The following is an 18978-nucleotide window of genomic DNA, read 5'->3' as shown; positions in this document are numbered from 1 at the left end:
TGCAAGCGTTGTACACGTAAGTATTTAGATGCGTCAAGTGCAGCATTGGTCGTGCCGAGTGCGCTCTACTCGTACGTATGGGGGAGCTGAGCCCCTTGCATTCTTGGTGTAGCGCATTTGAGGGCACAGCTTCCAGGAAACTGAAACATCGACAGCTTCGAAGTTCTCACGTATATTTGGCCAATCATAGACTGAAACTTTGTCTGATCCAATCAGAGGTCTCTATAAATGGTATTTGTCCAATCACAAGCTAAGACGCTATTTTGCTTCAGATTTTGTGTTCATTGGAAATTCCGATCGTTTGTTGGAGTTATGACTAAAGGTGGTGTAAACTAACGTGGAGTTTTCGATGTACACTATTCACTTGATTAAAGTATGGGCAACTATCTTTCATGTAAATTTGATGTGTTTCACGCTGGGTGGGCTGAGATCCCAAGGCGCTCGACTTTGCCAAGCCCCGGCCTCCGAGGGGCTATCTGCAGCCACGGACAGTGTGCTTCCTTGAACATGAGGTCCACCTGCCATGCCGGACAGTTGACGTTCACGCTGCGAAACTGATACCTGACGTGAGTCACCTATTAATAACGGACAGTACTCGGTTTGTCGGCATTCCCGGAGATGGCCGAGATCGCGGCGGAGGCTGCGATCGATCAGCCAACGGTGTTGCCACGTCAACCTCAGGCGGTGTACGACCATGCTCCATGCACAAACATACATACGACGAACCTGCCACGACGAGCTACTGTCGCTGGTTCGACCGTCGTGGAGTCGTCGCGAATTCCAGTGCTGCGACATTGCCCACCAAAGACGCATCACTCATTTAACGTACCCTCCAACGAACGAGACGAAAGCAACGCTGTCGACAGTTCGTTGTCCATGCCAACCACGACAGCAGACTGGTACATGATTCGATCGACAATTCCCATGGCGTCATGCTCCCGCGTTGCAGGGCTATTCTGCAAGAGGTACTGCAAGGAGCGGATCCTCTACGCATCGAGTGCTTGAACCTCGGCCGGTCCGTCTCCAGCGACGTCAAAACAACTTGGAAACTCAAGTCACTTGGGACTTTCAGTCCCTTGTCCCAACTCGTGACACTGGATGTCAGTGGCCATGGCATTTACACGATGGACGGACTCGACCAGCTTAGCCATCTCAAGCATTTGACCATGGCACGTAACAACCTTAAAGTGCTCAAATTCCCCAAGCCGTGTCTGCTGGTACGGCTGAGGCAGCCCGGTCTAAGCGAAGTATTTTGAAATGCATGCCAACATAGGAGTCGATCGATGTGTCGGGCAACTACATCACCCAACTTCCCAAAGGCATCCAGCACCTAACGCACCTCCAACGCCTCAACCTGGCTGGCAACGGTCTCGCCGTCCTCAAACAAATCGAGGTGCTCGCCCCCCTGATCAATCTCCACACGGTAAAAGCCAAGTCGCGTCTCAAACGGGGACTATGCTATGGCCATCTGACCGTGTGGCGTCATCTCTAGCTCAACTTGTCGGCGAATCCCCTCGCTGTGCTGCAGAGCTATCGGGACTTTGTTGTGTTTACGCTGTTGGCGCTGTCCACCCTCGACGATCACCTGGTGCGGAGAAATGAAGGAGTGCTTGTTCTACTCTGACATCCAATGCCCGATATCTGTATAAAGATAACAGAAGCCCAGCGGGAAAAGAGCCGCCGACGGTTCACGGGCCCGTTGCCTGAGGACGAAATCCGGCGCGAAGCGGACCGGATGATGCAGCTCGATCAACTCGAGTACGAAGTTTTGTAGTTGGCACTAGTCACTTGGATTAGGCTCGAGGAGAAACAAGAGATTCTGGAAGCAGAAAACACAAGGCTCAAGAGCGAGCTCCTCGTCAAGTCGCAGCTCCTGGAGAATAAGTCCAAGGAATGGTCGAGTGCGACGCATCAGCTGCTTCAGCTACAACAAGACCTTGCCATGCTTCACATCGATCGCAACTTGCCGGACAGTCCGATGCGGCAGCGGTACAGTTCCCTGCACGGCCACGTCAACCATTCCCTCGGCCATGGTCCGACCCAAGGGCCTCCAGGGGAGACGTCGCCAGAAGATGCCGCCGCCCCTTCAACTGGGTACGACGGTGACTCCCTTCGGCTCGTGCACAAGGTGTCCGTCCTGCGGGAGAGCAAAGACACCATGGAGAAGGAGCGCGCCGAAATCGTCGCGGAAATCACGGCCATTCGCAACGAAATCGTGCTGCTCGACAATGACATCGGCATCTTAAAGCAGTCTCTCGTCGGTGAGCAACATGCTCACTCGACCTCGGTAAGTTTCCCATGGCACAAAGATTAAATGGCCTCTGAAAGTCGATGAAGGTAGACCACGAAAGGGACCCAACGTACTACTACGATGATGGCCGCGCGCGTCTGGAAGAGCTGCACACTCAGATAACCTTTGCCGACGCCGAGGTCCAAGAACTCGAGCAGCGCCTCGTCCACAAGACAAAGGAAATGCTGGCCGCAGATTTACGGGTGGATCCTCGAAATGGTCGCGGTCTGGACAAGCGGATGGCGCAAGCGAGCGTGTTCGACAAGGAGATTTCGGCGCTCAGCTACAAACTCGAACGCATGACGACGCAAAAGGCCGAGTGGGTCGACGAACTACATCGCTTGCAAACGTCCACGCAAGTAAGACTCACTCGTTGCGAACAATCGCGCGGTTGGTGAAGCCAGATACTGACTCGATGGGTCCTTATGCAGCTGCCCGTACTCCGTCTCAAGGAGGTCCAAGACGCCTGCAATAGCCCCAGGGCATCGCTTCGCAAAACGTTTCGAATATGCGACGACGCACCGCTTCCTCCCGAAACAAATCTCTTTCGGATGCTCGTGAGTGAAAAGCTCGCCCACTTGCACGCCCTTCAACAGCGTCGATTGGACCTCGTCGATGTGCTCATGACAAGGGAGGCGACCCACCAAGCGCTCAACGATCACTTGGCTCGAATCGACGCAGAGCTAGCCGAGATTGGCGACATTTCCACGACAGAGTGCGCCACCAATCGCTTGTCCCACTCGTTACTTGAGTTTACCGACACGCACTAGACACAAGATGGACAGCAACGACCCCTCCTTTGCACTCACGTCGCCTCAAGACATCTTGGACCACCTGAAAGACCACGTCGTCGGCACTCATGTCACCAACGTGCTCGGGAATAAAGACGATGCAGCGACATCGCCCAAGCGTTCGCCAGGGCGGTCCCCTCACCGTCACTCCAACGACAAACCCATCGCCCCAAGCCTCAACGCCTACCAACACGAATACGCGATTCTCCCGGGTGTCGACCTCACGTCCGCCAATTACGCGCTGCTCAGTGGGGCGAGTCAACTTGCGTTTGATGCAAACACACGGTGCGGCACGGATGGATTTATTTCTCGTCGATGGATCTCTGACAAGGTGACAGGTTGCTTCTGGCGTGCAAAAAGCTCCAGCAAGCAGAGCAAACCAACTTGATCGATGCCACCACCAACATGGACATCGATCCTGCCACGAAACGCATCTTGAGTCGACTGGAAGTGACCCTCATCGCCGCCACCAACTTGCCGCGCACACGACGGCTCCATAGCACATGTGATCCGTACGCCCTTTTGCACCTTGAGCACCAAAACCTGTACATCTTCGACCAGACATGCCGTTCGTTCTGCGTTAATCTTGCAATTCATGGTAGTGAAAGCGGGCAGTGGGAGCGGTACCACCCCACGAACGCGCTGCGGAGCAACACGAGGCCCAACACGTTGTACCCGATGTGGGAAGAAGAGTTTGTTTTGAAGCCGATTGAGACGATGTCGACGCGGCTCTGCGTCACCATCATGGACGACAAGCGGACTGCCGATAGACACGAGAAACTTGGCGACGTGAAAATTGAGTTGCGCACGTTGGTTGACCAGAAGCGAACGGTGGCGTGGTGAGTTGGATGTGCCCAAGATCTCATGGGTTCGGCTCATAAGCTGGCCGTGTGGAATTAGGTTCCTGTTATCGCCCGCGCCATCGAAAGGCCGACCTCAACCGGCCGTGCGATTGCGCCTGCGCTTTCTGTACAACAAAGCAGACCGGCTACGACGCGTCGTCGACCGGCTCGTGGCCGGGTTTGTCGCGGAGCGCCATGCCTTACCTCCGTTTCTATACCGCATTTCCGAACAGGCGCCAGACAAAGAAGGGACGAAGCCCACGTCATCGGCCCCAGTTGTGCCAAGCGGAGCTCAGTCCCCGCGAGCTCCAGCCACATCCACGACATGTTCACGAAAGCAGCAGTCGCACCCGCCTTTATTACTGGATCTGACTGTTGAAGAAGAGTCGAGCGACGACATCCCACCGCAAAAGAATTCGCCAGTTGCTGCCACCGCCACCTCCGTCATTCAACGCTCAGATGTGGCAACCATGGAAGCGTACCGTGAAATATTCCAAGCGCGAAAACTCTATCGCAAAGTCAAAGCGAAGCCGGTCGTCGGTAAGGAAGTTAACGATTCACGCGTCTGGAATCGTCATGAAGGAATGCATCATGCGTAGGATGCTTTGACCGGGAGAGTCCATACCATCCTCGCCAAGTGACCGCAGAGGCCGCCAAGGTTGCTCCTGTCACGTTCAGCATTTTCAAACAGCCGTGTCATGTCCCTCGAGGTACGCGATTGCAACGTCGTGGTGCTTGCACCCTCACGAGTGTACTCGCAGATACATCCCAGGCCATTCCTGAGCGATACTTTGGGCTCACAACCGACAAATCGGAGAGGTTGAAGGAATTGTTTGGCAAAATGGCGCCTCGCACCCTGACCACGACGGCAGACGCAAGTTCCACGACGAAGCCATGGGGTGCCGGCGAAGTAAGGCGCATCGCACTACGCTCTCGCTTGTACAGCCAACGATCGACAACTATTTAACTGTAACATCACCATCACCGCAGTGAGATGACCTGGGGCCGGCGTCGTGAATCCGTAGCGTATAAATTAAAAGGCGCTAGACGTCTGTCCGATGCGCTTCAACTCGTCATCTATCTTCGATCGCGCCGTGATCAGACGTTGTTCCGCCGACTAGACAAAACGACGGCCGATTACCCACTCGTGCGAGGGTCACGCGGGAGCGGCAGCATCCCGTCGTCCGAGTCCTCTTCATGCACCATCTCCATGCCGCCGCGCAGTGCGTCAAACCCACGAGAATGGCTGTGTTCGACGAGCGGGGACAGCGCGTAGTTGAGATATCCGTTGCCTTCGTCAAACGATTGTGGCGGATCGAGGCTGGAGAAGCTCACTGACCGCGATATATCGAGCTCGTCTTCGACCAAGGGGGACATGGCAAAGTTGAGGTAGCTAGGAGTTGCCTCGGCCGTCGGGGTCGGTGACGTGGTCGACGGGCTATCCGACATAGGCGACACGGACGCTGACGAATATTGCGTTAGCTTCAAATCGTAGTTCACGTTTGGATCTGCGGTCGTGTGGTGGTGGGGTTGGTAGTGTAGGTTCTGGTCGGGGCCATGAAACGTCGACGGCTGCGTCACGTGGGACGAGTAGTGACTCAGTTCGCGGTGGGTCGTACGAGATGGATCGCGATCGTAGCTGTTGACGCGCGACCGGACGATGTACGCGCCAGCATACGTGGCAATTTGGCGTTCGGTGCGTTCGCGCTGGCGCCGTCGGTGCCAACAGCAGCCCAGCACGATCAATAGCACCAACCCTATCACGCCGCCGGCAATTCCAAGCGCAATGGGGGTCGCATCGGTCGTCGGGTCGGGCTCGACGAGCTGCACGTTTCGGTACGTCACCATATCGATGAACGCTGGCTGGGTGACGTTTTCTTTCGTGTAGTTGGAAACGACAGTCGCTTTCACGACGAGGGTGAACGGACCCGGGCCTGCTAACAACTTGACGGTCGACGAGAACTGCGCTGTGCCTGTGGCCGGCGCAAACTTGGTGCCACGGATACCCCCCGTGGAAGCGAGCAAGTCGATGCGATTTCCACATGCCACACGGCGATCGTTACCAGGGCACAAGTACAACGTCGAGTGAAGGATGTCGGTCGTCAATGGATTAATGGTCTTGAACGTCACGGACGATGTCGTGATTGCGACGGTCCACGATACCTGCACGGCATCGCCAACAATGGCTGGGGACTGGAATGGCACCACCGTCACTTGGCCGGGGCACAGCCCACCGTTCGCCTTGTCCAGGCTTCCACTCGCGTCGTCGTTCACCGACGCAAAGCAGTACGTCGTCACATCGTCGACGGCGGCCATGTTTGGGCGCGGGAGGCGTAAATGGGACTGCGCGGGGGTTGGTCGCCTCAGCCGGTCGCGTGGTTACTTACGGCAATTGTTGTCGGATCAGCTTTTTTTTCGATTGCATACAAAATACAAGTGACCATGGCTTGTCGTATTAAATATTCTGCCACCTCTGCCACTGTGAAAACTGAACATGATGACCATGTCGCAATCGCACAAACCCATGAGGCTGGTGGATCTCGATGCGACTGCGATGCGTCACAGGGTTGAGAAAGAGGCATTGCGTGCGGTCGCCACCGTTGTGCGAGCTCAGGAGCATGCTGGTTCTGCATCCAAACGCCATACATTTCAGTTACGACGAGTGACGACAGCATGGAAGGGTCGAGTGCACCACGCTGCACGCTCGACGACGGCGTCCGTCACCGACTGGCCTTAACCGATTTTCGCATCAGTGGCCTTCGGTGGTCGCTGCCGCCAAAGGTCGGAGCAGTAGATGTTCCGTGGAGCCGACGAACACTCGTCCACAAACGATTCCGCAACTACGTACGCGAGATCAGCGCTCATGAACACCCAAACTGTGAACTGGTCCAAGTTGGGTCACCATCAAGCGCTTACCGTGTTGTTCAGTCCATACACGAGGCAGTTGAGCAGTCCCTTGAGTCCACAAGATGAGAGATGAAGCGGGCAGGCAGTAGTACCTGCAATGGACTGAAGCACGCAGTGAGCGTCAAGAGGACAGGACTGAGCTCATGGCCAGGAGATATGACCTAACACAGCATGTGCAACGAGTGGCGGGAATCGTTCGTGGCATACTTGAAACGTGCGGCCGAGAGCGCCCCACACGGACGTAAGCAGAAAGATCTATTGCATGGCCGTAGTGGATGGTGCGTTCGATGGTATGCGAACAGGGCGTGTTACACTGATGTAGCCCATCATGCGGCGGCGAACTTTGTTTTCCATGGCGGTGGACATGACTGCAGAAGCCGAGCCCTGGGCGACAGTAAGCCCGGCACGTGGCGTCGTCCAGCCTACCAGTTTGGACGCCAAAAACACAAACATCGACGTGTTGAACAGTGCAGCGCAGGCGACGGGGCCGTAGAAGAACGCCATTTGAAGCATAAAGCCGTCGACGGACCACTCGCGTCCGCTCCACGATCGAATCCAGCACCTGTTGCATGCGGCGACGGTCAGATGGGGTCGACACAAGCTCCTTACCAGGGCAGACCACCAAAGCCAAGGAGGACAAACCCACACGCGTGTTGTACACCAAACGACACGAGAACCTACTCCATCTCGTCAACGTGGGTCCGGAGATGATGGGCTTGGCCGTACCATCGAGGGAACGCCCCATGCCACGAGGAGATATCGCAGCTCGTACATCTAGTCGTCCATGATCAAGCGCGGGAGCAGTGGGAATGTGACAGCGTGCGACTTTGTACCTCGGGGGTTTTGTTCTGCTTCCACATGATCTGGTACAAGTGAAAGGCAAAGCACGACGTCCAGAGATAGGACGACAGGGAGCAGAAGAGGAGCATGTAGCCCTGCGCGGTTGGCATGATGGACAAACGAGGACATGGCAAACCCACCTGGACGAAACAAAGCAGCGGAATCGTCGAGTGCAAAGGAGGGGCTGCAATGCACGGCAAGAGCGTCAACAACCACGCGAGGGACCCGATGAGATCGGTGACATGGAGACAAAAGAGCAGCCGTCGACCACACCGCCTCGATTCTTCAAAGACAAAGAAACAAACGACCATGGCCACGCATGCGCACACCGACAACGACGCCGATACGGCCACCAAGATCTCTGACGTCGAAAGCGGCATCGCGATGCCGTTGGAATTCCACCTTTTTGTTTGCGGGTGGTTCCACCGTTTCACGTGAAACGGTGGATGCTTCATGGAACTATTCGCCAAACGTCCATGGGCACGTGGAAATCAGCGACGAAATTGCCCGTGAACGTACTTCTCTCCCCTCAACACTCTCACGTGCCATGCATTCCCTTTGGATTTTCCTTGTGTTTGATGCCCCCTTCGCAGTGAGCCGAGAGCACGTTTGTCTCGTTGGTTGCCTCCTACACGTTGGACGGCGCAGCACTTGAAAGTACACTCTCGTGGCACGCCTGCATCATGACGTGGCTAACGAGAGCTACAAAAATCCTAGTCCATATTCACTCTTCATGAAACCTCGACGCCATTTTGACTCCGGCTAGCCAAATTTTCGCAGGTACACACAATTCAACGAGTCCCCATGAGCCAACAAGTGACATCACGATGGTTACGTGGGAAGTGTCGCCGCTGGTCTAATTCGAGCACGGTGCAACCATAGCTTCAACAACGACATGCTTTCAGGCGACAACTACCTCGGGGGCGGTTGTACCTTGCCACCTCCAATGGACGACACGTCGTCCAGCCAGCACGTGTAATTTATAACTTCGCTCGAATCGACAGACTCCTTGATATGGCAATATTGTAAACTGCACTCGATCGTCGCTAGCTCCAGAGCTTTTCCTACGCCACACACACGGGGCAGCCCTCGACTCGATGGACCGAATTTGGCGCACGACGACGCCACCAAGGACGGGATATCTCCATAAAATCACGATGGTCATAAACATGGATGCAGGTTGGCACGATGGTAAAAAAATCGGGCCGAAAAAGGGCTTAAATTAGATGATTCAGCCAGAACGTCACGAAAGGGATATTTGGGCAAGATTCAACATTGGGTGCTGAGGACAAGCACACCACGATTCATCCGTCGATGGTGGCCTACACTTGTAACATTCCGGCGCGCCATCGTGAGTCGAGGAGCGTTCGAGGCATGCGGTTCTCGGTCGAAAGCGAATTGAAGCATTGGCACAGCCAACAACGAATCCGCGGTTTTGGGACAAAAATTCGTTCTATTCGCGAAATTCCAAGTTGAAAATTTGCAAATCTGACCTCCAACGAACAACAATTGTCAAAACCTGTGACTTTTCAAAAGATCCAACACGGAAGCATCTCATGAGGCGACGTGCCACCGTCGCAGCATGGAGCTTTGCCCTCGCATGGCTGGGTGCTGCATCTCCTATCCTTCTGAGCGTCGACATCAATGTCCAAGGAAAGCACGTTCCGCTGGCGTTTCCACAAGGTCTCGAGCCAATCGACGTCATCGAGCGCTTTCGTACCGACCACGCGCTGCCACTCGACTTTCAACAACGCGCGTTGCAGACGGTATGCCAATCCATCCCATGCACGCGCGCATCCCCCATCGTGTTTGCCACTACCATTCACGGTGACAACAACGAATTCCTCGGCGACTTTCAGTTGATGCAAGGCGACGAGCCCGCCGACGCCGTTGCGGCGTTTTGCCGCCGGCACAGCATTCCCCGCGCATTTCAACTCAACATGTTGCATTCCATATGCAATCAACCCGTCGTCGTACGTCGTGCAGTCTCCATAGAAACACCGCCTCATGTGATCGTAGCGTTGTTCGCGTCGCGATGCGCTGCTCTTTCGACAGCCCATTCTCGACGAAACGGGCGCGATGCTCGGAACTCTTGAGATATACGACAACCAGGAACCGGTCGACGCAATATTCGCTTTTCTACAGCCCATGCGGACGTCGTCTTCCACTGTGGCATTTGAGTTCATGCTTCGGCAACTTCTCCAAGTTGTGTGCCAGCCTGCGATCGCCACGTGTACCCGAACGATTCCCCGCCTCTTCCACCACCCCATTGTCGGTCCCGACGGCACCGACTACGGCGTCCTTGACATTTTGTACGGTCAAGAGCCCGTCGACGCCATCTTCTCCTTCGCGCAGGAGTTTGAGGAATCCGTCCGTGGCTCGGCGGTTGGCTCGTCGGCGCCATTGTCCATGACCATGGATGCGACCATGCAACGGTAAGCGTCGACGTGCATAGCACCTTGCGCCATTCTCAAATGTGGCCATAGCAATCTGTTGGCCACCGTGTGCACCGATCCGTTGGTGGCTCCTTCTTGCACGCGGGACCGCGCGATTGTGTTTTCTGCGCCGATTCAGTTTGACACCTCGGACGACATGCAAAGTCCGCCGGTGCTGACGCTGTATGCCGGCGATGAAGTCGCCGATGTCCTCTTCCATTTTAGTCGAAACGAGAACCTGACGTTTCCAATGCGACGCCAGCTCTTTACCATGTTGTGCAACCGGCCTCCGATCACATGCACGCGGGGCCACGCCGTCGTGTACAGGCGGTCATTCTCCATTGCGAACAGTACGACCAATCCTGGCAAACGAAACCTAGCTCCATGGCGGGTCGTCTGCGACTGCCGTTCTCAAAACAATCTGCGTGGTGTTTTGTGTAGTTGCCGACCCGGTGGGTCCGCTACAAGTATTTGAAGGCGACGAGCCCGCCGATCGCGTGTTCGAGCTTGCCGACCGGTTTAACTTGTCGTCCGTCGTGCGGGATCAAATACTCAATACGGTGTGCGTCGATATCAAAGCTGCTATCAACGTGACGTGCACGCGCTTTGCCCCTGTCGTGTTTCAAATCCCAATCACAAAGAATGCCTCGGAGCCACCCGTCGGGATGCTCCAAATCTTGCAAGGTAGCAGCATGCTTTCACACTGTCGGCCTTGACCAAAGAGTATCGATCGTGGTGTAGGCGAGGAACCCGTAGACGCGATCTTTCGCTTTGGCCACGAGCATGACTTGAGCCCGGAAGCACAGGCTTCTATGCTGCCTGGGGTGTGTGAGGCCAGTCAGCTCCCATGCACTCGAACACGCAGCCTGCGCCACGTTGCCGTGCGCGACCAACTCGGGATTCCATTCTTTGCCGATGATGAGCCTGCCGATGTAGTGTACTGGTTCGTCCTACCCGTGCCAATCAGTTCATCCTACTTTCAGCGAGTAAGGTGTGGGGATTGCGTAGGTATGGCACCTCGCGGAACTGGACGTTGATGGAGCGCAAGCAATGGCTGGCCGAATTGTGCCAGATTCAAAGGGCGGGCGAACCATTGCTCAACTGCACGCGGGCCGAAGCCAGGTTGTTTCACCTTCCAGTGATGGAAACTGCAGACAAAGAAATCGGCACGCTCGAAGTGCTCGAAGACCAAGAGCCCATCGACCAAGTGTACGCGTTCCTGGAGAAGCATGACCTATTTCAGACCGCCCCCGTCAACGAAAGCCTGGCCAACATCACGTGCCAGCACGTTCCGTGCACCCGCCTTCGTCCCCGCCGCATTCTCTTTACGATGCAAGCAACATACCTCGGTCTCAAGCACTCGATTCAACTTGTCCAGCCAGAAGAAGACTGGGTGTGCGCCGAGAGCTTTGGCAGCAAGAAATGCCAGCACTATGTCCAAGTGAAAAGCATCGAGTATTGCGCCAAGCACATGCCGAGTTGGGCCGAGTGCGAAGGTACTTTTGTGCTGAAAAATGCCTCGGTTGATCGAGCATGCGTGCCCTTAGACGTAATGGGGAACGCCTTGCGGCAACATTTGACGTACTACGAAGAAGATTTGTGGAAGAAACCGAACGGGAAAGATTTGTATGCAAAACTCGGGCTCGTCAAAGGCGCCACATCCGACGAGATCGAAGCCGCCTACCATGCGCTCGTCCTTCGCTTCAACAACGAAACGGAGCCGCAAAAGTACGAAAAGCTTCGCGCCGCGTACGACACGCTCCACGACCCCGTCAAAAAGTACTATTACGACCTCCCGTGCTTGAAATTCTTTGGGCTGTGCGGAAAACGCCAAGCGGACGGCGGCATTTCGATCTCCATGGACAATTGATTGCTTGAAACATGACATGATGTCTCTTTGTGACGTGGGAATGCGTGGGGAGGAGATCCATCTCCAGCGTTCCTGGGATGCACGTGCAGCGCCACGTCAACCGGCACGACGCGCGACCTAGCGGATCGATACACATGCTGATCGCTGGTTCCTACATGCGTACATGCGTACACTATGGAATGCTGATGGTGTGGCGTTTTGCTGCCGAATTGGATGGAGTTGAGCCGGTTTCACTTGGTTTCATGGAGTCGGTTTCAAGCGTTTCACGGGACTGACGCACCCTTTCAAGATCCACCCGTCAAGGGTTGAATAATAATGGTGCTCAAGCCCACACGTCTTCCTCCAAACAAGAAGACGATCGAAGAAGTTGTACTCACTAGAAAGGTCTCCACATCTCACAACGGTACGACTCCTTGTTGCGATTCATGTGGCAATCCTGATGACCTTGGCTCGTGAAGGCACCGCGCCGAGGCAGACGCAGTCGTCGCAATCGCAGCACCACCATGGTCCACCATCTGGCGCGCTTCGTCCTGGAACAAGGCAGCCGCGACAAGTTCAGTCGGCGGCTACGACGGCGTCGCCGTCGCACCGCCAACTTGACGCGTTTTCACTCGACCGACCTGGGTCCACCTCTGCCCATGCGGTGCAGCACCTCCAAGGACGGCTAAATCGCCTGAACGAACGCCTCCAAAACCTCGAAACCACAAATTGTCTGCATGAGCCCCTCCAGCACGACTTGGCGCAGGCAAGAACACCCCGCCGTCACCCTACCAACACACATCCGTAGGTCACGCTCATCCGGCCACCCGTGCGAACCGACCTCGATCCAAAACTCACGGCCCATGTCACACACGCTGTGAAGGAAGTACACTCCGTCGTCCATCGGCTCGATCGCGTCTTCTACGACATCACATCGGCTGAAACCAAACGAAGTCATGCTGCGACGCTGCTCGTCGCCGTCGTTCGCGGCCATCTCGTTCGGCAGCGCCACGTTGTCGCGATGCAATTCCTCGGCACATGGCGGCTCCGCTACGCCAAAACGTTCTTGGACAGCATGGTTCGGTTCAGCATGAGGACGTTTCGTGTGGACCACGGGATCGACGACATGCTAGAGCGAGGACGAATGCGAAAGCTGCGCCTGTGCATGGACGAAATGCGCGACATCACAATGTTGAAGCGGCCCCAGCGCCGCGCTCAAAACCACCAAGTACGTTTACCCGCTCATTTGCCCCAGTTCGCGAACGAGTTGGTGTCTGCGTTACCACTGCATTTTCATATACAAGATCGCGATGCAATTCGTACTGACTGCTGCACAGGTAGAAGCTCGATACGACGTCAAGCGCCGCGCGCTGCTCGACGAGATGTTTGGTAGCTGGAAATCCGTTGCGATTGGACCTCGATCTCGCAAACGCATGATCGAGGCGTATCGCGCCCGGCTGTTGAAATGCCGTGCACAATTGGAATCGCTGATGCGGTAAGATAAACACCCTTGTCTGGCAGCCGCGGTCGCCATGACGGCGAATGGTAGCTACGACATGATCACGCCCGACATGGTCAAGGCCGAGTTGCACAGAGATGCCATCCGCACGATCCGAAGCCGCGCCGTGTACCATCGGTCTCGAATGTACTTTCGCTTGTTCGTGGCGCACGTGTGGATCCCGATGAAGGCGAACGCGGCCAAGGCACACTTGTTTTTTCGCGAAAAGACCGTGCTGAAGGTCGGGACAGCGTGGGTCCAGCACTTTCGGACGTTCCAGCTCGAGCGGGAGCTCCAGCGCGTGAACGACCGCCGAACGTTTGACCGGTTTCCACAGTATTACAACATCCGCCGCATCGACTTCCACTACCACCGGACGATGCAGCGCAAGCACTTTGTCGCGTGGTTGAACCTGCACCGCCGGTGCAAACTCGTTCAAAAACGATTTGAACAGGCGTCGCTGCGCATGCTCCTCCAACTGGTCCGGGCATGGCGGATTCGCGCCGCGTATCAACATCGGCTACGGGACGCCACCGTTCGCGAGTGGAAAGCATACTGTGTTCGCGTGTTCAAAGTAGAGGACCGCCACTTCCCGACGTCGTGCTGACTCGAGCCGTGTGGTAGGTGCCGTTCCAAGCGTGGGTTCTCTGCACGCTCCAACGAAAGCAGCGCCATGCAACTCAAGACGGCCTCATTCGGGCCTTCCATCGCCGCCAGCATCGACACACGACGTATTCGTTCTTTCGCATTTGGAAGCACCACACGCTCTTTGGTCATGTTGACGGCATCCACAGCCGCGTGACGCTCATCCAAACTTTGGAGCAGCAAAAAGCGTACTGCCTCTCGCTCGAGGAAAACGCGGTCGGGTACCAACACGTAATTTCGACGTTGGAGATGTCGCTGGCCGACGAAAAGTTGCGCCTCCAAGCCAAGGAAGCCGAGCTCGAAGCCCTGCACGCACACACGCAGGCCACTCGGTGCGACTTCCGTGTCGAAATGTTGTTGACTGGACCTGGGGCAGGTTTGCCATGCACAACGCCGAGCAACAGGTCGCACGCACGCAGAGCCTGCTCAATGCGGTTCGAGACATCCACCCCGGCACAATCCGCCGCATCGAGCGCATGTACACGGACGAGTCCATCTTGGCCGGAGAACTGAAGGATGTGATTCACTTGCACCTGTTGCGGACAGCCGAGACACAGCACGCGGCGCACGCGTCGTACGAACAGCACGTCCTGGAACACCACATGCACGCCGACACAGCCGACGACCAGCTCCTCCTCCGGCGCGTCAAGTGGGTTCTCAACCGGTTGCACCTCCACTACGACACGGTGTGCTCGACAATTCGTAGCTTGCATGACGTCTCCTTCTCCATGGACTAGACTGCGGACGCGATGCTTGCAACGCCCCAGGACGTTCAAGCCCTCACCATGCAAATGCACCAACTCCACGCCCTGTACGAGTTTCTCCGCAGTGGCGACACCACGTCGTTAGTGGAAGAAAACATTCCGTTGTCCAAGGAGCCGCAAGTGTTGGAGGCGTCGCTCGTCGTGCCAGGGGAAATCCCACGCGCGACGTTAGACGGCCCGGCATTGCTCGCCACCGACGACACGTGGAGCAAGTTTGTACAGGACGTCGCGCAGAAATTTCCCCCGAAACGACACGTGCCGATTCAGGATCGACTCGTCAGCTACGCGCTGAATCGAGTCGAAGAAAAGCGACTCGCGCAATGGGAGAGCCAAAAACCCACGATCTACAGGTACTGCTATCGTTCGCAACGACAGAGTGTGCCGCTCATGGGGGCGGTAGCCGAGTGCAAAATCAAACAAAGCCACCGGAGTCCGTCGACGGAAGCTAGCAGCAATGCAGATTCCCAGCGCTTGGCGAACAATTGGAGCGCTCATGTAGAGATCGTATCCATGTTGGGACTTGAATTTACATCTCGAAACACGCGCGCGCGTCGGCGTCCGCCAACCGCGCTCTGGGCTGGGGATTTTTTACAGCTCTGGGTACACTTCCATCCACGTTAGAACCTCCGAGCTCGAGTGTTTGATTTCGACGGAGACTCGTCCGAAGTGCTGCGTCGGTGTCGACGATCTCCGGTTGCACATGCTGCCACGCGGATGGTCCGACTGCATATAACGAAAACGATAACACGCAATGGTCCAGCGGCTGTTGTGATCATGACGCATCATGTCCACCCGATTGGATTTGTGTGGCTCTCGGGGCTGGGCATTGCAGGGGAGTGCTCTATGGCCAGCCGCGAGGCGCCTGCCGATGGACTCGCGCATGCAACCAATCGACAAGTTGCCGAAAGGTTGGCACAGATCGAAGAGTCGTCCCGCTCGTACAAATGCATGAACACGGCAATCGAAGCGTCCAGGGTGTGTTGGCAACGTAGGTACCGCCTTCACGCACGCCGACATACGTCCATGTGGCCCTCAGGTAGTCGAACGGTGTCGAGAGATCCAGTGCTTACGCCACTGTCGACGCAAACACCTCTGCTCTTCTTGTACGCGCTTGGCTTTGTGCAACAATGCACATGCATGCTCTGAGAGCGTCGGCACGTACCGAAGGGACCTTCCTCCTGTCGTGCGCTTGGTGTGGCTCGCAAAGGTGGCGACGATGGAAGGTCATGCTGCCGTCGGAGAATTGCCCTGCTGTCTGCGGGTGAAGCTCCTGACCCTTCTACGTCCATCGTATTATAGTACGGTTCCGACCAGACGACACGTTAGCGAGTTCACTTTACAACTGATCCGACCGCGCCAGGACGACGCTACCACACGCTCCATCCACGATGTGTTTTGAGTCGTCGCATTCGAGGCTTCATACGTCCACCTCAGTGGGCCGCGCGGGTCGAGCGAGTGGTGGAGTTGGAAAGCAAACTCCTCTACGACTTGCTTGCAAGGAATCCATGTGCATACCGCACGTGCGGCGCTCTCGATTCCAACTCAGCTGCTGCATACAGCCTGAAGCCGGTCCATTCTCAGACAGGTCGACGGGACCAAGTGAGAGACAAGCAATTCGTGGCAGCCTGTCATCAAGATCGTCACGCTGGGTGGGGATGGACGCCCAGGGGACATGCCATCATCCACGACGGAAGTGATGGCCGATGCAGCTAGCCCCCACACGCAACTTGATTCTTGTTGGGTTTTGGCTCGAGGGAAGGAGGGCGCGGGGTGTGGAGAGGGCTTGGCGGGGCAAACTCGTGGCGGGTGGCACGCCCACCGACAGGCCGTCTGGCAGGCGTTCCGGAGTTGTCCATTCGACACGAGATGCGCCATTTTGTATTTTGACCCACGCGATTAAATCATGGTCCGCTTCACGGCGTCGCAAGGTGCGGATGCGATTGCCAAGGCCACCAAGGGCTTTGACGACCTCGTCCTGTTTTCCCACGTCTACGTCGACCAGGACAAGAAGAAGTACTCGTCGACGGCGCAGCCCACGACTACGTCGAGTTTTGCCGTCCACCACGCCACCGTGGTCGGGACGGTGGACGTCCTGTCGGCCAACGATGCCGTCCTTCCGAGCCACGTCGAACTCACTACACAGCTCAGCGCGCTAACACCGGACAACGTGATCACAGTTCAATACAGCGTGGTGAAATCGCCCGTCCCGTTTGTCCGCGACCGCGACGCCATCTTCACGCAAGTTCGCCGTCATTTTGTCGACTCGAAAGGCCGTCCTTGCTATGCATGGTACCGCACATCCCTTCCTGCCGAAGTCGAGACAACTCCTCCGATTCAGCAATGCGTGCGAGCCACGATCCACAGTTGGGGGTCCGTGCTCGTCCAAGTCACCCCCCACACACTGACGCATTTTACAGTCATCGACATTGACTGGAGCGGCAACGTGTCAACGTGGGTCGCATCTCGGCTAACTTCCAAGCTCGTGGGACCTCTAGCAAGTATGTCTGCGGCGTCAGGAAAGCATCCAGCCGCATCACCAACACAAGTTGCTCGAAAGCACGGACCACGGTCCCATCGATGCTCCATGTGCCGCACCAAACCCTTGGGCAAGTGCAACTCGTGTGTCGCATGTGGCCACGTCGTTTGCGCAGCGTGCTCCGACTTGTCGCTGACGGCTCCGCGCTGCCTCGCTTGTGTCGTTGGGATGCGGAAGCGCAATGCATCCATTGCATCGTCGACCGACACGATCCTGTCGTCGTCCATGGTGTCGTACGAATTCGACGGCGTGAGCCCGACGCCCGTTGCGCAGACCACTGCAGCACCAAGTTGCAAGAGCACGAGAAGCCACCTCATGGGCCGACGGCACATGGACAAGCTGTGGACCACGGCCAAACTCAACCCTGTCACCGACTTGGGCTACGTAGCCGAGCAGTACCCAAACGTGTAGTGCCACGTAAATCTAACGGCATCACACCAACGACAGACCCAACTAACGTCCGACTCGATGGCAGTTTGTTCCTCCTACCATGTCTAGTGCGCATCATGCGCAGTGCGTCATCTCGACGAAAGCCATGCACATTGCAAGGCAGCCATGCAGGCTAGAGACGTGTCGCTGCTAGAATTCGTGCAAATATACCAAGCCTCGCAGCTGGCAGGCTTGTTTCCCTGGTGGCGCATGCAAGCTACCTGTGCGAGGACTTGCCCTCCGACACTCGACACGCCACGATAGATTAACATATCGTTCTAAATTCGATCCATCGTTGCCGCCACAGACAGTCTGCCTTTGTGCTTGAACTCTACCCGATGCGAATCGGGGTGGCGTCCGTGGAATCCTCCAACAGAGTTGCTGCCCCATGGTCGCCGATTTGACGGGCATGGCTGTGGCGATAGATTTGTCGTGGCCAAGCATGTCGTATCAGCACTGTACATACTAGCCCACGTCGCAGTCATCTCCTTGATGGATGCGCTGATAGGCAAGTCACCCCAGTAATCGCCATTTCCACCAAGACCGCAGCGGCCATTTCTCGTGATCCTCCTGCGCACCACACTCTAGTTCGTCATTGCCAACCACAGAGACAGCCCACAGCCGTCGTTAACACCGTCCTTGCCGGCAAAATCGTCTCAACAATGCGAGAACGAGCATCCTTGCGTGGCAACTCTATGGTAGCTTACGATTTGATCGAGCTCGCGGGCCAGACGTACGAAGCGTTTGCGATCTCGCATCAACTCGTCGACCACACGGCCGTGGCGACCTTCGTGGTGTTTGTGGCACTGCACGCCATCGTGACGCCGCTTTGCTTCCTGACAGCCCACAAGACGACCAAGATCATCATGGTCAACTGGACGTCCAGCGTGTGCAGCTTCGTCATGTCGAGCCTGCTCCACATCGTGGCATATCTCATCCCGTTGGTCCGGTACACGTCGTGTCCATGGCGTGCAGTTTACACGGCACAACATGGTCACGTCGATTCCGGACAGTGTGCGATCCATCTCGACTCGATTGTGTCCCTGTGGCGCTACCTCGTGGAACGAATTATACCGTCGCCTTGTCCTCACATGGATTTGAGTCCAGCGCCGTCATGTCCATCGAGCCGATCGCAACGACACACGAGTGACA

The 18978-nt window shown here is 56.2% G+C and overlaps 7 protein-coding genes across 10 annotated transcripts; 5 read left to right on the top strand and 2 right to left on the bottom strand.

Moving 5' to 3' along the window:
* The first annotated feature begins 565 nt into the window (after window positions 1-565).
* On the top strand, window positions 566-6330 carry H310_08050. 2 transcript variants are annotated; one of them, XM_008873655.1, is made up of 14 exons: window positions 566-899; window positions 950-1217; window positions 1274-1423; window positions 1493-1588; window positions 1652-1758; window positions 1798-2287; window positions 2338-2649; window positions 2722-3005; window positions 3061-3366; window positions 3420-3626; window positions 3684-3920; window positions 3982-4463; window positions 4523-4633; window positions 4685-6330. In XM_008873655.1, the coding sequence occupies exons 1-14, from the start codon at window positions 619-621 to the stop codon at window positions 4888-4890; spliced, it is 3537 nt and encodes a 1178-aa protein (XP_008871877.1). In that variant the 5' UTR covers window positions 566-618; the 3' UTR covers window positions 4891-6330. The 2 variants fall into 2 exon arrangements, with proteins under 2 accessions (XP_008871877.1, XP_008871876.1); XM_008873654.1 differs by having other exon boundaries at window positions 3420-3920.
* H310_08051 (hypothetical protein) lies at window positions 4844-6321 on the bottom strand. Its single transcript, XM_008873656.1, has one exon. It carries the CDS (start codon window positions 6237-6239, stop codon window positions 5061-5063), a length of 1179 nt encoding a protein of 392 aa, XP_008871878.1. The 5' UTR covers window positions 6240-6321; the 3' UTR covers window positions 4844-5060.
* Window positions 6331-6545: 215 nt separating the features above from the next.
* H310_08049 (hypothetical protein) lies at window positions 6546-8079 on the bottom strand. Of its 3 annotated transcripts, XM_008873651.1 has the most exons (10): window positions 7811-8079; window positions 7664-7765; window positions 7557-7604; window positions 7440-7507; window positions 7257-7392; window positions 7143-7214; window positions 7038-7085; window positions 6923-6991; window positions 6840-6878; window positions 6546-6763 (listed from the first exon to the last, which is right to left on the bottom strand). In XM_008873651.1, exons 1-10 carry the CDS (start codon window positions 8048-8050, stop codon window positions 6644-6646), a joined length of 942 nt encoding a protein of 313 aa, XP_008871873.1. In that variant the 5' UTR covers window positions 8051-8079; the 3' UTR covers window positions 6546-6643. The 3 variants fall into 3 exon arrangements, with proteins under 3 accessions (XP_008871873.1, XP_008871875.1, XP_008871874.1); XM_008873653.1 differs by having other exon boundaries at window positions 6923-7085; XM_008873652.1 differs by having other exon boundaries at window positions 6840-7085.
* A 1112-nt stretch (window positions 8080-9191) lies between these two features.
* On the top strand, window positions 9192-12008 carry H310_08048 (hypothetical protein). Its single transcript, XM_008873650.1, has 7 exons — window positions 9192-9643; window positions 9690-10105; window positions 10157-10455; window positions 10547-10789; window positions 10847-11048; window positions 11114-11601; window positions 11653-12008. The coding sequence occupies exons 1-7, from the start codon at window positions 9227-9229 to the stop codon at window positions 11973-11975; spliced, it is 2388 nt and encodes a 795-aa protein (XP_008871872.1). The 5' UTR covers window positions 9192-9226; the 3' UTR covers window positions 11976-12008.
* Window positions 12009-12250: 242 nt separating this feature from the next.
* Window positions 12251-15625, top strand: H310_08047 (hypothetical protein). Its single transcript, XM_008873649.1, has 9 exons — window positions 12251-12378; window positions 12434-12720; window positions 12763-13182; window positions 13292-13449; window positions 13504-14026; window positions 14077-14429; window positions 14474-14783; window positions 14835-15211; window positions 15262-15625. The coding sequence occupies exons 1-9, from the start codon at window positions 12291-12293 to the stop codon at window positions 15308-15310; spliced, it is 2565 nt and encodes an 854-aa protein (XP_008871871.1). The 5' UTR covers window positions 12251-12290; the 3' UTR covers window positions 15311-15625.
* A 1139-nt stretch (window positions 15626-16764) lies between these two features.
* On the top strand, window positions 16765-17808 carry H310_08046 (hypothetical protein; the record flags this gene model as incomplete). The annotated part of the gene is made up of 1 exon (XM_008873648.1): window positions 16765-17808. The coding sequence occupies one exon, from the start codon at window positions 16765-16767 to the stop codon at window positions 17806-17808; it is 1044 nt and encodes a 347-aa protein (XP_008871870.1).
* Window positions 17809-18521: 713 nt separating this feature from the next.
* On the top strand, window positions 18522-18976 carry H310_08045 (hypothetical protein; the record flags this gene model as incomplete). Its single annotated transcript, XM_008873647.1, has 2 exons — window positions 18522-18775; window positions 18934-18976. The coding sequence occupies 2 exons, from the start codon at window positions 18522-18524 to the stop codon at window positions 18974-18976; spliced, it is 297 nt and encodes a 98-aa protein (XP_008871869.1).
* Between the last annotated feature and the right edge of the window lie 2 nt (window positions 18977-18978).

The sequence above is a fragment of the Aphanomyces invadans genome (assembly GCF_000520115.1).
Source record: "Aphanomyces invadans strain NJM9701 unplaced genomic scaffold supercont1.16, whole genome shotgun sequence".
In the NCBI taxonomy this organism is placed as follows: Eukaryota; Oomycota; class Saprolegniomycetes; order Saprolegniales; family Verrucalvaceae; genus Aphanomyces; species Aphanomyces invadans.
Note: the sequence above shows the minus strand (reverse complement) of the source record. Positions and strands in the feature narration are given on the sequence as shown.